Source organism: Narcine bancroftii, chromosome 13 (genome assembly GCF_036971445.1).
Source record: "Narcine bancroftii isolate sNarBan1 chromosome 13, sNarBan1.hap1, whole genome shotgun sequence".
Lineage (NCBI taxonomy): Eukaryota > Metazoa > Chordata > Chondrichthyes > Torpediniformes > Narcinidae > Narcine > Narcine bancroftii.
In genome coordinates this window covers 79,523,431-79,540,414 of record NC_091481.1, presented here as the reverse complement: position 1 = coordinate 79,540,414, position 16,984 = coordinate 79,523,431, and the positions used below count along the sequence as shown (strand labels likewise).

Genomic DNA, 16,984 nt, shown 5'->3' with positions numbered 1-16,984 from the left:
CACTCGCTGTAAAAAGATTCGATATTTCTTTATTGTATGCAATAAAAACAGCTGTAATATTACACAAGATTTCCATTAGTCTGCCTAAGGCAAACAGATCTACCATCAGCAGAGATTGCCCAGCACCCCTTACAAAGAAAGAGAAGTGAAAGAGAATCCCCCCAAGAGTCACCGAGTGTCTGGGGATTCTCCTCCAGCCTTCTTTTAAAACCTTCGGCAGCCTCAGCTCCAGATCCGAACCTTCAACATGATCAGAAAGCCCTCAGCTCCCTCGGGATCCTCTCACATCTCAGTTCCGATACTTGGTGCCCCTTCAGCTAGTCTCAAGGCAGCCCACAGCCTTGACTGCAGTTGCCCACAGCCTACAGCCTGTGTGGGTTCCTTCCTTCGAGTCACCAACATCTACCATCTGTGTGCACTTCTGCTCTGCTGCCGCAGTTACCTTTTTCTGGTCCCCTGCGCCAGTCCTTTGCTTCCCTGGAGTCTGCAACCTCTCGAGGTCTCTGCCTAACATAGGCACTGTTATCTTGGGCCCATACCCCTCAGTCGCAGGATTTTAAAACAAACCACCTTTAGCAGGCTATTTAAAGCCTGTACGGAGCTGCCAGCAGTCAGATTGGGCTCCCCTGCAGGGGAGCTCTGTGTCCCCACTCTACACGGGTCTGCACCAGCAGAACTGCTGCCATTTACAGCCAGCTCCAGCCAAAATCCCCTTAAAACTCTATCCTTTCATCTTAAACCAATGTCCTCTTGTTATTTATATCTTTACCACGGTAAAAATATTCCTACTGTCTACTCTCTCACAATTTTATAAACTCCCTCCTTGGGGGAAAATAAACCTGGCCTGCCCGATCTCTCCCCATAACAAGTCTTCCAATCCAGGCAATATCCTGGTGAAATTCCTCTGCACTCTCTCCAGCACAACCACATCTTTCTTCTACAGCCTCTCCCCTACTTAAGACCTATGTGACTTGCAACCATCTGTACATACAACCGAAAAAAATTACAGTAGAAATTTTTAAAAAGAAAAAAATTGTAAATATAAAAATTGCACTTGGTTCATACGTTCACCAGTGATAATGGCTGTGTGCAAATGATAGTGACAGTTCGATGATATCCCGGCATTGTGGACATCACAGCATCACTCTCAGTTCTCAGGATAAAAGAATGCTGTACAGGTACAACAGGCTGTTGGGAGAATGTGGGGCAGTGGGATCAAGTGTGGGGACTGATAGTGGGCTGTGGGCAGTGGGATCAGTGTGGGGATTGATAGTGGGCTGTTGGGAGAGCACGGGGCAGTGGGATCAGTGTGGGGACTGATAGTGGGCTGTGGGCAGTGGGATCAGTGTGGGGACTGATAGTGGGCTGTGGGCAGTGGGATCAGTGTGGGGACTGGCAGTGGGATCAGTGTGGGGACTGATAGTGGGCTGTTGGGAGAGCACGGGGCAGTGGGATCAGTCTGGGGACTGATGGTTGGCTTTGGGATAGCGCAGGGCAGTTGGATCAGTGAAGGGACTGATAGTGGGCTGTTGGGAGAGCACGGGGCAGTGGGATCAGTCTGGGGACTGATAGTGGGCTGTTGGGAGAGCACAGGGCAGTGGGATCAGTCTGGGGACTGATAGTGGGCTTTGGGATAGCGCAGGGCAGTTGGATCAGTGAAGGGACTGATAGTGGGCTGTTGGGAGAGCACAGGGCAGTTGGATCAGTGAAGGGACTGATAGTGGGCTGTTGGGAGAGCACGGGGCAGTGAGATCAGTGTGGGGACTGATAGTGGGCTTTGGGATAGCGCAGGGCAGTTGGATCAGTGAAGGGACTGATAGTGGGCTGTTGGGAGAGCACGGGGCAGTGAGATCAGTGTGGGGACTGATAGTGGGCTGTCGGGAGAGTGCGGGGTAGTGGGATCAATGTGGGGACTGTAAGCAGACTGTCAGGAGAGCATGGGGCATTCGGATCAATGTGGGGACCGCGTGCCATGCTAACATACATCCGACTTGCGTCCATTTCGAGTTGATCAGAACGGAACTCAGACGTTATGTTGGAAGTCTGCAATGTCTCAATGCAGAAGAGATCTTTATTGTGTTTGCCTCTGCCCTCCCCAGTGGATGGAAACATCTTAACGATGTAATAAATGTACAATCTTGTAAACTGGCCACCACATTGCAAGAACAGATTTTTATAGGTGGCCTTGTTACCAGATTATCACTTACCATCTTCTGCATCAGGAAGAAATCCTTGTTGTAAAGGCAAATTGCTTGACTGAAGATCTTCTTCTCTGCCACAGTCCATTTCTCAGTCCCTAAATGAAGATACACATTGAAAAATTCACCTCCCGAAAGTAAAATGCAGTGAAAGTGGAGGAGCATCCAAGAGGAAACCTCATGTTTCAGTAGTCTGGAAGTTCCCACTCAAGGCACCCTTTGGCGTTTGCACTGTACATTCCTTACGTGCACTTCCCCTCTCGGTTTCCTCCTGCTGGCTACATGAACATAACTTCAGAGGAAGTCTGTGTTAAATTTTATGAGAGGCAACAGCGAAACATCCATCAGACTAAGAGTGTAGATAGTCCCCTTGTTCTGCTGAGAGGATCACCTCCCTGCGCGTGGCTCTCTAGTGCACAGTGATTGCTGAGCATCTGAAGTAAACCTGTGCACGATGCGGATTTAATGTCATATGTACGAAATCCTTCTACTTAATAGCACTGAAGGTGGACTTGACCCAAGAGCTGAGGTCTGCCATGACATTAATTAAAGGGTTGACCCTTTAACATATCCATGCTCTAACTTTTCATTATTACTGCTTAACTTCCTACCCCTGCTCCCACTACCTGCTGACCTCACCAATTCTTCTTCCATCTTCTCCATTCCTTTAAAGAGTGCGTAGTCACAGAGAAAGATAATCTACGCCAGCGTAACACCACAGACTCCCTTTAATGATGTAAAAGCAAGGCACGAGGTTTAACAAGCTTTTGATCCATTCCCTCAGCAAAACATAAATTGGCACCAAATTTTTATGCTGATGGTTGACGGCTTTTGCCTTAGCAACTGTGACTTATCACAAACTCAACTTTCACGTGTGCTTACATATTAACAGATTTTGAACGTCAGTGTTGTAGCACTGGAGACAATGAACCACTTTAAAACTGAAACTGTCTTCTGTTTAGGAGGCGTTGCTCTCACCTGTGTAGTGGTAATCTCCCAGCGGGTGCGCAGGATCCCGCCTTGCACCTTTCATTAATAATATCTCCAGAGCAGCCTGCAAAAAAAAAAGGTGCAGGAAGTAGCAAAGCCCAGAAACTGTGGGATAGCAATACATCTAATTCCAACTGCTCCACAATTATTTTTTAAAAAGATAAAGGAACAATAAAAGTCTCAGATGAAAAAGTTGTAACAGCGTCACGCTAACTGCTACATTAACCATGCCTCCTTTTTACAATTAATACTTGGGAATTTCCAAGCTCTAATTACTAAGCAGAACTGAATTCTGCTCGGTCCACACATTCTGCTCTGTCTAGCAAAGGAGGAGCTACAACTTGTTTTCTCGTGCATGCCCAGTTAGAAATGAATGAAGCTCTGCTGGTGCCTTACTGTGCCCTGACTTGTGCCATCACTGCCTATCCCATCCCCTTCAGAGAGCTATCCCTCCCCAGCTTTTAATTACCTCCAATCAATGCCCCAACCAAGGCCGGAGGGACCAAAGTGGTTGGGTGGGACAGCAAAGGGATCTGCAACTTTTATGTCAAGGAAGCACTCCAGAGACACAGAGGCATATCCACCCACATTTATCATATCTTAACTGCTTTATTTATTTTGCGATGATCTTATTCTATTTTGGTGAACTTTGACTACTACGATTACGATTGTAAAACGCCTTATTGCCCTCTATGTTTTGGCCTTCTGCCTACTATTCACTGGCAATTTTAGTGAGGTTTGCGAGGGAAGAAGTGACAGGGCAGGTTGTAGCTGATCCATGACAAGGAATGCAACACAACCTCCAAAGTGAAGTCCCAAACAAACATTGCACATGTTTAAAACACAATGGCCAGTTACCAAAATATCTCCGTGAGTGTCATGTAGGCAGTGCAAAGCCAGTTCCAGATTGGTACCTCCGCCTGGAAACACACTGGAACAAGCAAGGTTCAAAAGATCTGTCACTGCAGGAAGACAAGTAATATGAAGTCAAGTAGTTTTCAATGCAGACATCCATTCACACCTCACTTGCATCCAAGTATCACGACAATATAACCAACAGCTTTCCTGAGGCTACTTGTGTTTGAAAAGTTTACACTTTTTCTGGTTTTAAAAAAGGGATATTCATTTCATAGTATTTCTTTTATTGTTAAAAATTCTACTGAAGTCTCTTGCGGCCTGAATTAACCTTTGGGATTAGAGGAGAGGCTGGAACTTCTCTCTGAGGAATGTAGGAGGCTAGGGTAACCTTAGAGAGGTTCAGTAAGACCCCGGCCGGCATCTACGGGGATTGGTAGGTGCCAGTATGCAAATGCTGTCGCCCACTCTCACAATGCCTAACCTGTATTAAAAGGCAAACATATCAGACCGTACTTACACTGGACAAACTTGACTTGCATAAATATATAAATCTTAAAGAATTTTACTTTCAGCTCCACAGAGCTGCCCGAAAGATGAACAATAACATAGATAATTAACGCCCCCCCCCCCCAAGTTTATAGTTCCAGATTGATCTCTCTGCCTGGAAACACAATGGAACAAGCAAAGTTCAAAAAGTCTAATATACTTAATAATGTACTAATGAAGATAAAGACTTTCTAAGCAGGGATAAGGAGTGTAATGCAACTGATTGCACTCAGAGAGTACAAACACGCTTTTAATAGCTTACAATCAATGGCCAGTAGGCGCAGTAGGGTGAATCTGAGGCAGGAAAACCAGGGTTTATATTGGGGTAAGTGAGGGTGGAGGAAAAGGAGGAGCCAGCCGTCAGAACAATGCACAGTGAATTACAGTTCACTGCAAGGAGACACTTTTAAGAGAGTCATCCCAACAGCGAGCGGCTTGAACCAGCTCTTCATCCTGGGCGACGCCATTTCATTCAAACACAACTTTATTCAAACAGCTGCTATGAGCAGAGCATAACCAAGGCCCTCCATCGGCTAATATTTGCTCTCATCTTCACCAAAGGTTTACATGTTACTTCAGCGAACATTTACCTTTTTTCTTAACAAGTTTAAACTAATATTTAAATTGTAATTTATTCTTCTTCAATCTCTTTATTTATTTATTTCCTCGATTTTATTTTTGCCGGTTGCTTGAATTCCGGATACCAGGGATTTTACTGTATATAAAATTGTGAGGGTCGTGGGCAAGGTAAATGGTCATTGTCTTTATTCCAAGGATCAGATAGTCTAAATGTAGATTTATGGTGAGAGTGGAAACGTTCAAGAAAGGATCTACGGGCAACTTTTCCACACATAGGATAGCAAGTGTGTGGAACAAGCTGCCAGAGGAAGGAGTGACAATGGGTTCAGTTACAGCATTTATGAAAAGATCTAGACAGAAATGAGGTCACATGATGCAGAGAGAGTAGGAGGACATGGACCCCAGGAGCTCCCAGACCAATTCAAAGTTAGAAGAACCAAAAGACACAAAGAACAATATTAGTTCACTTACCGACCAAATATGGGGAACAAGAACACCAGCCAGCAAAAGATGACTAGTCAGGTGACTGTGAATAGAGAGGCTCAATCCAGCTCGACTCGACAGGATCAAGATTGCGTGGGAGATCATGGACCCAGAGAGCTAATGGCCCCAACAGTGGTGGCGGTGACACGACCTGAGGAGAGTAACTGGGGAAACGGTCAGCAGTGAGGCCGCTGATCCAAAAAGATGAAACAATGTGGTTGAGGACTGGTCGTCGGGAGACAGGGGCCCCAGGGAAGGGACCGACTCTCGTGGTAGCTGGAATCCCAGGGGCACTCGAGCCCAAAGCCTAATGGACAGTAAGAGTGCGAGGAGGGGTTGTGAGGGAGACCTCAGCCCCGTGGCAGAAGAAATAGGAGACGCTAGCGTGTCAAGTGATGGAGGAAACAGCCGCCCCCCAGAATAACAAGCACGAGGCACCTGAATACAAAGCACAATGGCTGGCAAACGGGAAGTGGGGCGGGGGGGGGGGGGGGGGGGGGAAACGGGACCTCAGCTCCGCATGGGAAGAGGAGTGGCGCGGGAGATCTTGACCCTACAGAGGCAAAGGTAGCTGGTGCTGTGACGGATCCATCCAGTGATGGTGGAGGCAACGTGGTAGCCAGTAGCAGCAGCAAGTGGGACGACATCGGGCAGCATGAGGCGGCCAAGATGGTGGCGGCAAGGAGAGGAGAGGAACCCTTGTGGGTTATCCTGGAAGCAATGGAGAGAATGGAAAAATGATTAACTTTGGACTTAAGCAAATAAATAGGACAGTTGAACACTAAGCTAGACAGATGTGAAAATGTTATAAATGTTTTAAAAGGAAGAGTGGCTGAGTAGAGGAGAGAACAAGGGACAATGAGAATAGAATAGTGAAGCTGTAGAAAGAAGTGACAATGTGGGAGATGGAAAGGAGTCGCCTCTGGCAGAAAATTGATGCCCCATAAAATAATAGTAGATGAAACATTAAAAAAATTGTGAGATAGAAAGAGGGGAAAAACCCTGTGGCCTTTTTCCAGGGCTGGTTGGCGGAGACTCTGGGGAGGGAGAAACTAGGGGAATCAATGGAAATAGAATGGGCCCATCAGTCCTTCTTCTCGCGCCCAAGCCCCGGACACAGGCTGCACTCGGTGCTGGTGAAGCAGTTGCGCTACCAGGACTGAGAAAAGATTTTGAATGCTGCGGTCGCGGGAGCAAAAGCAAGGGGGGGGGGGGGAGGGGCTGATGGAACTGGATGGTAACTAAGTGTTTTTCCACCCGGACATAAGTGGGACCTTGCTGCACCAAAGGAAAGAGCTGGAGCCAATAAAGAGGGTAGCAAAGCAGAAGGGATATGACAATTCGATACCCAGCCACTCTGTACATACCGATGCCGGGGGTGGAGAGAAAATTCTTCTCTGAAGCAAAGGAAGCCTCGCGGTTTTTCAGTATTAGTGTAATAACTAATAAAACTGGAATGGAAATTATTAAAGGTGCTATTGGTTAACAATAATTAGGAGTTTAAAAGTGGTCAATGTTTCAAGGAAAGTATTGTAAATAATGATAGTGGACTAATAAGAATTAAGTTGACAGTGAATGGGGAAGAATGCAACAAGAATGGTCTGGGGTGCTCGTGGGAGGTGGGTGGAGAAGCAGATGGTTGCGATACGCACAACCTATAATATAGAAGGGGGTGGTGACGAAGCGGGGGAAACAGTCACCAAAACATGGAGAGGGGGATGACAGATGGAACCAGGGTATGGTGGGGAATCCATGTGGGGTCGATTAGCTGTCTTTAAACAATTTTTTTTTCTCCTTTGGGTGTTCTCTTTGTTCTTATTTTCCCATAGTTTGTCGTGCGCCTGCCAGGCCGGGGCAGACGCTGAAGGTAAAAGGTTGGATGAACGATGGATATGGGGTGGTGGAGGTGCAGAAGAAACACAGGTCTGAGAGTCTCCATGGCTAAGAGAATAAAGTATGTTAATGGCTTGAATGGGACGGTGAGGAGGTTAAGAGTCTTGGCACACATTTTTTTAAAAAGGGGTGTGGTCCTGGCTGTTCTCCAAGAAACTCACTTAACCGAGTGAGAACACCAAAAATTAAAAAGAGGATGGGTGGGCCAGGTAATAGCCTCCTTGTATGGCTCAAAGGTAAGGGTTGGGGGGGAGGTGAGTGGCAATTCTGCTAGGGAAGAGTGTTCCAGTAAAAATGCAGAGTGTGACTACCGATAAAACAGGAAGATCTATACTGGTGCACTTTCAGATATATTCAGAACCCTGGACCTTAGTAAACGTGTATACTCCCAACTTTGAGGACAAAAAGTTCATACAAGCCATTTTCCTGAGATTGGCAGAGGGAAAAGAGAACATCTTGGTTGGGGGAGATTTTAATTTTTGACTGGATCCTGTCCTAGATAAGTCAACAAAGAAAATAACTAAAACAAAGGCGGTGAGGGCTACTATTGATGGTATGAAGGAGCTGAATTTGATAAAAGTATGGAGGCGGAAACATGCAAGGGAGAGGGGCTACTCCTTCTACTCAAAGCAATATGACTCCTACTCTAGAAAATAATTTTTTTCTGGCTTCAGCCCACGTGGAGGATAGGATCATGGAGGCTGAGTACACAACAAGACTTCTCTCAGACCATTCACCCTTGATATTAACAATGGAAATGCAGATAAGCAGAATATGGCATACAGATGGTGTCTTGTTGCTGTTAAAGAAGCCAGAGTTTTGTATTTTTGTAAGAGCGCAGATAGACATGCTTTATGAGGCCAATTGTATCTCTACTCCAAATAAATTCCTCTTATGGAACACCCTCAAAGCATATTTGAAGGGTCAAATAATTGGATTCACTAAAACAGTAAAGAAAAAATACATGAGAGAGGTGGATGAATTAGAACAAGAAATTGCTCACTTAGAAAAGAACTTCCAAAAATCAGGCTCAGAGAATCATTATTAGGACTCTAACAAATAAGAAATTGAAATACAATACGTTTCAAACATATGGTATGGAAAAGGCCATAATGCGGCCAAAACAAAATTATTCTGAATTTAGTGAGAGAGCCCATAACGTCCTCTCTTGGCAGCTGAGGACAGAGCAGGCCTCAAGGACAATCCATGCAATACAAACTGGGAATGGCAGGATCTCGTATATGCCAAAAGTGATTAATGAGACCTTCCGGGAATTCTATGAGGGTCTATATAAATCAGAATTGGTAGTGTGTTCTGAAAAAATTAATGAGTTCCTGTCTAAGTTAGAGTTACCAAATATAGACCCAGAAGAACAGGAAGATCTAGATCTTCCCTTCATGGAAGAAATGATAAGGAAAGCATTGAATTCATTGCAGGGTAACGTCTCCAGGGGAGGATGGGTTTCCACCTGTTTTATAAGGAATTTAAGGATTTATTGATGCCTCTCTAATGGAGGTGGTAGACCAGGCAACAGAGACCCATACCCTCCCAGAATCTTTTTCAAAAGCAATCATTATGACAATCCTTAAAAAAAAGACAAAGATCCACTCATGCCTTTTTTTAATAGGCCTATCTCACTGATGAACACAGAATATAAGATACTTGCAAATCTGGCAAATAGATTGGCGGAGCATTTGCCGAAACTAATGAAGATCAAGCAGGCTTTGTGCAAAACAGACAGGCAGCAAATAACATTGACAGACTGTTGAGTATAATGCATCTGACACAGACCAGAAATGCTGTGGCCCTGGATGCGGAAAAGACATTTGACAGATTGGAGTGGGACTTTTTATTCAAAGTGGTGTAAAAATTGGGGCTAAGGCCAACTTTTTTATTAATTGGATAAGGGCACCCAAGGCTAAAGTGGTGACCAAAAGATCAAATTTTTCCAGCCTTCCCACTATCAAGATCAAGTAGACAAGGTTGCCTGCGATCTCCAGCTCTGTTCATACTGGCCGTGGAACCGCTGGCTGAAGCCATTCGCCAGGATCCATACATCCAGGGTTTAACAGCAGGCCAGAAGAACATAAAATCAATTTATTTGCTGATGAGGTACTGATATATCTGAAAGACCCAGGCAACTTGTGGTCCAAGCTGCGCTCCACTCTGGAGGACTATGGGGATATCTCTAGGTATAAGGTCAATTGGGGTAAGAGTGAAATCATGCCATTTACTGAGGGGGGATTATAGTCAATGTCAAGAAAATAGTCATTTAAAGTGGCCGCAAAATGGGATCAAATACCTAGGAGTTAGAATAGACATTAACTTGAATAATTTATACAAACTAAATTATACCCCCTTGCTGGGAAGAATTGAGGAGGACCTAAATAGGTCCATAACGCTAGTGGGCAAGGTCAACTGCATTAAAGTGAATATGTTGCCAAGGCTTCAGCAGCTCTTCCAGACAATGCCCGTGATGTCCTGGGGATTCTTCCAAAATTTCCTTTCGCGAATAAGGACATTTCTGTGGAATATAGTCTGGGCGGATTACGAATGCTGGAATTTAAGAAATATTATTGGGCAGCCCAGTCAAGATGCATCACCTCATTCTTCAGGGGCACAAACTGCCCTGCAGGTGGTAGGTAAGAAGGTGGCAGAGGACTTTATTTATAAGTGGGACACTAAATTGTTGTCTAGAAAAACAAGCAGCCCCAGACTGAAATAAATAATTTCTATCTGGAATAAGATCAACCATTATTTAGTGGGGCTATCTCCAAAAACACCCCTGACTCCAAATAGACAGTGACAGTGGCTAACAAGATCCTGGACACCTGGCATTGTAATGGCATCAGGTGCATAGAGGACTGTTATGAGCAGAGGCAGCTAACGTCATTTGAACAACTCAGGAACAAATATAATCTATCAATAAGAGGTTCCCACTCCTACCTTCAGATAAATCTTTTAGTTGGGTCCAACTATGGGTCTACCAGAGTGCAGTGACATAGAGGCCCTGATTCGAAGGGAGAGCACATGGAAGTTTATCTCGGCAATGTATTTCATGCCCAAGTGGAAGGACCAAAACCAGGCCTTCGTAAGTCAAGGCAGAGGTGGGATTCGGATGTAGGGATAACAATTGATGAGCGCTGCTGGTCTGACTTGTGTCGGACCAGTAGGACTGCAATTATGAATGCGCAGTACAGGCAATACAACTTCTTGCACTAGCTGTACGTGACGCCGCAAAAATTTAACAGATCTAAATCAGAATTATCAGACCAATGCTTCAGATGTGGCATTGAGACAGGAATCTTTGTGCATGCAACCTGGACATGTACCAAGGTGAGCCCTTTCTGGGTGGAACTGGGTCAAACCCTGGAAAAAAATTATAGGTAAAGAATTCTCACAGGACCCAGAGTTATTTCTGTTGGGAAACATAATGGACATAAGACTCATGATGTGTCCAAATTTCAAATTCAATTCGTGGCCAGGAAGTGCATAGCAGTTACCTGGAAGTCTGACTCCTGCCTGAGTATTGTGCGCTGGAATAGAGAAATGCAAAGCTGTGTTCCCCTGGAGAAAATCACTTACAACTTAAGAAAAAAGTACGACACTTTCGTTAAAATAGGAACACAATTATAGGGAGGGCCTTACCCTCCTCATCAGCCCCACAATTGGCGGGGGTGGGGGGGGGATGCATTCCATTTCAACTAGGAAAAGTCGTGAGAAGAACAGACTTTGAGCACTGCCTGCCGTGACAAACCCATAAACCTCTGATGTATATTTTATACTTTTGTTGTGAATGTCCTAAGTGTAATTATACTTGGTTGAGTATTAAGTCTTAAATGTAGATGGTATAGGGGGAGGGAAGGAGAGGGGAAAAGCTTGTACTCTACAGGAAAAATCTTTGTATTACAAAGATTGACAACTGGCATTGATATTGCTAATGTTAACATTGACAATGTTGGTAATTGTATGAGTTTAAGTCTGGAAAATAAATAAAATATTTAAAAAAAGATCTAGGCAGAAATGTGGATAGGAAAAGTTTAGGGGGGGGTGGAAATAAGAACCAAAAGCAGGCAAATAAGACCAGCTTAGGTCAACAAGTTGGCTAAGGGGGTCTGTTTCTGTGCTATAAAACTTTATGACTACTAAAATGCCCAATTTGTTTGGAATTATAGGTAAGGTAAACCCTTTGAACTCCATGTCCCGGTTTTCCACCACTACCAACAAGTAGGGTTCTCCAAGACTGGGCTTATACCCAATCGTCAATTGGTTTGTACTGTACTCTACTACTGTAAAAGTTTATCTATGGACCCAGTATGGAATATATGTTATAAATGGGTTAAAGCTGTTGATGGCCACTTCCAAATGGTTCTGAGATACCTTAATCTTTTGTCCTGAGTAATTAATTACAGAGCAATAATGTAAAGAACAAAGAAAGCTTTCCAGCTCATTCAAACTTCCACATATGTAAGTACTTCCTTCCTTTTTTTTAAAAATTTTCTTCAAATAATTAAAATCTTGACTAAATAACAGACAAACTCACCCCTTGCTTGGGTGACCTTATTGGTTTCAATGTTATCCCATGGTTTCCAGACCAGGTCTGCTTGGTGGACACTGTCTTCAACTAATGACTCGTCTTGCAGCAGTGGAATCTCAGCCTGGAATCGCGTCCCAATGTTAATGTGCCTAAGGTAGGCAAAATGCTTTATGTTGAACATGCCGATGTATTCAAAGTAAAATTTTTTAGAAGCAGACAGCAGAATTCATCACCCACAGTATTCCTAAATACACTGGACGGAGGTTGTAATTTAATTCTCTACAAAAACTAACTATTCTTTATTCCAATTACCATAGGACGTTGCAGTACTTTGAACTAATCGTGCCTACATTTCAATGGAAAACGAAAGTCTGCAGACGTTGTGGTTGTAGTAAAAACACGGAAATGCTGGAGGAGCTCAGCAGGTCTTGTAGCGTCCGTATGAGGTGTATCGAACTGACATTCCAGGCATAAGCCCTTCTTCACGTTCTTCAAGGCCTACCTTGAAGAAGGGCTCAAGCCCAAAACTTCAGTAATATATCTTTGCCTCTATGGACATCGCGAGACCTGCTGAGTTCCTCCAGCAATGCTGTGTTTATCCCCTCATTTCAACCTGTGAAACATGCACATGTTTTAAGGCAAACTTTAATATAATGTAATCGATATGAAACTAGTAATGGTAATTGTATTTCTATGCGATTATACATAATATGATGAATTTCTATACTAATAAAAGAACTAAAATAAGAATGATCAATGCTGTTAGATGGAAACAAGATAACTTACGGTTCTATGGTAATTATAGAGTCATCTTTAACCATAGAGATACCACAAATTCCATCTAGAAAGGAGAGAATACTAATGAAGGACTGTCAAAAACGTACTCCTATAGCTAAAGTCAAGAAGATGGATTATTGCTCGCGATATCCAACATGTGGATAATTTCAATTTTCAATTTAGACATCCATGGTAACAAGCCCTTCCGACCACAAGCCCATGCTGCTCAAAGACCCCAGTTAACCTACAACCTCCATATGATTTGAAGGGTGGGAGAAAAGTGGAGCGCCTGGAGGCAACTCACACAGATACGGGGAGAACATACAACCATCTTACAGAGCCGAATTCAAACCTGGGTCACTGGCACTGTGTAATAGTGTCGTGTTAACCGCTATGAAAATGGCGTCGCCCCACGGTTGATCAGGTTCTCACAATTACTTTCCAGAACTTTTTTGTGTGCTCATTATTAGTTCCACTGATGGGAATACATTCAGATTTAAAAGAGCATGCCCTGGAGTTCGAGTCTGACCTCTATGACCCCGAGTTCTCATTACCCTGGCACAAGAAGCACTATCCGACTCAGACTCAGGAGGTCTACTAGTCTGCGATAGTATAATTGCTTTACGTTTCCCGCAACGTAAGGGTTCACCACAATGATTTTTTTAAATCTTAAATTAGCACGGTATCAGGCCATTTCAACCCATTGCCGCCCCATTTCCACCCCGTTAACCCACATCACCAGTACGGTTTGAAAGGTGGGAGGAAACCGGAACCCCCCGGGGGAAACCCATACAGGTACAGGGGGAACGTGCAAACTCCTTACAGACAGCGCGGGATTTGAACCCCAGTCCTGATCACTGGCGCTGTAAGGGCACGGTGCTGACCACGACGCCAACCGGGTCACCCTTAATGATGATTAATTGTAGTGAAGTCTCCAAACTTTAATTTTGCCCACTTACCCAGAGTAAGGTTATGTCTCTTAGAAAATCTCTCAGGATTGAGGATGACATTTAGTCTAAGAGTCTACAATCTGTCTGACATACGAAATATTTTGCATAAGAATGGTAGCTTGGGTTGATGGTACAGTTATTTTGCATGACCTTCTACAAAGGTCCAGAAATATGGAAGCTAAGTGCACAGGAAAAATCCCTTTGAAAAATTGGACCACTGTCTGGTAAATTACATTACATAATGTATCATTGGTCAATCCAAAACAAGCACCCTTTCATAGTACTGCTCTCCTCCCAGGCAACCCGTTGACTCCCAACATACAGGTACACTAAATGCCCACCGCATCCAGTGTACCTAGATTCCACCATCGTTAACACCCATGAAGAGCTTCTCATTTTTTACTTTTGCAAGGAACCAGATATCCCTCACTCTTGATTTGTAAAATATATTCCAGGGTCACATTTTAGACTCCTATTTTTCATCAATAGCATTGCACAGTAGGTGGCAAGACCTGAGAAGAGTAGCTAAAGACGTAAGCCTCTTGTTGGGACTGCTTTACATGTTCCCATGAGTCTCACTTTATATGTTATTCAATGTTAATATCATTATCATTGATTTTAAATGTTGTAAATTATATTAGAGTAGAATCAAGGAATTTTATTTAAAAATCTTAATCAGTACTTAAGAGGAAATTAATTGACAGGAGTATAGCTTTAAAGTTGTAAAGGAAAATAAGGATCAACCAAAGAGCGAGCTTACCTACAAAACTGCCCGGGGTTCCTTTTGGAGTGTACATGCTGTATGGTGCCCTGTTCCCTGGCAATGAGCAGATCCTGTTAAAGTAAAGTCCTGAGCCATGGCGGATGGGACTCAGCATTGGTGGAGGTGTGTAAGGGGGAGGTTGGAAGTTTTCTAAAAGATGATCAGCTAAGCATGCCGGAGAACGCATATGACTCTGGTACAATACCATCCCTGGCAGGACCCCAATCTGACTGGAAGATGGGGATGGGATAATGAGTGGCTCTGGACGACATCTCTTTCTTCGTTGTTTTTTAGAATGGCCTCTGCAATTTATGCTTCCTGGTTTGCCACTTTCAAGGGCCTGTAAAATATATAATGAAAAATTAATGGACATTTCAAAGTACAGTACAACTCCAATTATCTGAAATTGGATTATCCGAATTTTTTTTGGACCCGATAGTGACGTCTGTTCACCTCCAAAAAATGTTGGATAAATGAGGATATCCGAAACAATCAGAAATCCTCAGTTATTCAAAATTTTTTTCAGAGCCAAAATGATGTCATAGGTTGAAAAAAAATTCACCCAACATGAAATTAGAACGACGATTGTCCTCATTTCATGTAACTCCCTCCCCTCTCTCTTTCCATTTCTTCTTTACCTACCCCTATTGAATTTTCTCTCCAACTTTCCTTCTCACACTGCGTGCCGCTGTTTCCCAGCTGCAAGCGGTTGGAAGAATCCCTTGTCCTAGCATATCAAGGAGAGCGGCCTCCCGGGCAGGAACGGGACCTTGGAGGGGAGGTGTTGGTGATCGTTGGTGGTTGTTGGAAGGGAGAGTGTGCGCAGGCGAAAAATGGGTCTGTGTCGGGCTCCAGGATGCGAAGCCGGAACGGCCCCAGCCAGAACAAGCCCATGGAGAGACTGGAGCCCGCTGACTCACCAGTGAGTGTTCCGCCACCCTGGGAATCGGCAGCAGCGTTGGGGTCATGTAGGGAATCAGCAGTGGGCAGCATTTTTCAGGTGAGAATTAAACATTATTTTAATGCTTAAAAAGCCTTGCCTTATTGTTTGTTGTTGTTTAAACGTTGATCCGGTGATTTGCAGTTTCTATTGGCTGTTTTTAAAAGAAATGACCAGTCATCCAAAATGGGTCCAGTCCCAACCATTTCAGGTAATAGGAGTTGTACTGTATTAATCTCTGAAGTCATATACATTTTATTGTAATGCACAGGGGTACTGCAAAGTGAGGAAGCAATTCTTTCAGATGTATTATCCCAACGTATCCTTAGACCAAGACGACCAGAAACCGAATGATTGATTTATCTCAGTTGTGGGAGCTTTCTGTGCATGCATTAACTGGCATGTATCCCTGTGTATTGACAGTTAAAATTCTTAACTTTCATTCCCTTATTTCATTGTGGCACTTTGACACTTCTTCAAAGGACTTCATGTCCCTATTTTCTTTTATTTTTTTATTTTTTGATTTTTCACACCATGAACCATATTGACCAAAATACACATAAACATTTCCCTCTTGAATATACACAGTGTCATTTTCTCCCCTTTTTCCCCATGTCCCTGTTTTCAGGGACTGATTTTATACCCAACCACCAGCTGGTTCATAATGGTGTTCGCACTGTAGTTTACCCATGGTCCCGGTCTGGTGTCTATATTATGAAAGGTTAAAAATGGTCGGAGTCACTCCCTACCAACCCCTTCCCACTTTTTCTGATGGGCAGGGGAGTTTAGGTCTCATTTCCCATTCTTTTAAGATTATCTACTAGAGTAGAAGAGGAACACAATGTATTTAACATGAAGCCTTACTCCAAAGATACAGGACCTGGCTGACCACAGGTTCAAAGGATCCCCAAAAATCCTAATGATCTGATTTAAAAGCTCACATCTAGGCCTTTTCTCTCTGGAGCGAAGAAGGACGAGAGATGACTGAATAGAGGTCTACAAGATTATGAGAGGCAAACATCATAGGGCATCTGTACAAAGTGAAAGGAGGGAAGTTTAGGGGAGACGTCAGGGGTAAGTTTTTTTTTACACTGGGTGCCTGGAATGCCAGGGGTGGTGATGGAGGCGGGAACAATAGGGGCATTTAACAGACTCTTAGATGGGCACATGGATGAAAGAAAAACAGGTTATGAGGTAGAGTGGGTGTTTTTTTTAAAACGTATATAGACGCATACATACATACAGTGGTATGATGAGGTGCTGACCTATAGGTTGGCACCACATCATGGGCCAAAGAACCTGTACGGTGCTGTAATGATCTATATCTTCAGCTCCAATGGACATTACACCTTTCTCCTTATGATGCAAACAAACCTACGACTTGTTTCTGGCAAGGTCTGTGGAGACAAGTTAAGTCCCATCTGGGAAATGTTTAGGTCATACCTGTATGATACCTCAGGTGGCTTTGCC

At 43.8% G+C, this 16,984-nt stretch overlaps 1 protein-coding gene across 11 annotated transcripts in view; it reads right to left on the bottom strand.

Annotated features, from left to right (window-relative positions):
• The window catches only part of LOC138748123 (zinc finger protein 541-like), a 63,012-nt gene that overhangs the window by 15,541 nt on the left and 30,487 nt on the right, over positions 1-16,984 (bottom strand). For all 11 annotated transcript variants that reach the window (XM_069907819.1, XM_069907818.1, XM_069907816.1 and 8 more), the window contains 6 exons: positions 14,572-14,914; positions 12,871-12,925; positions 12,091-12,233; positions 4,047-4,150; positions 3,177-3,252; positions 2,208-2,296 (listed from right to left, as the gene is read on the bottom strand). In XM_069907819.1, coding sequence (XP_069763920.1) covers positions 2,208-2,296; positions 3,177-3,252; positions 4,047-4,150; positions 12,091-12,233; positions 12,871-12,925; positions 14,572-14,914 — 810 coding nt within the window. The remainder of the gene's footprint in view (positions 1-2,207; positions 2,297-3,176; positions 3,253-4,046; positions 4,151-12,090; positions 12,234-12,870; positions 12,926-14,571; positions 14,915-16,984) is intronic.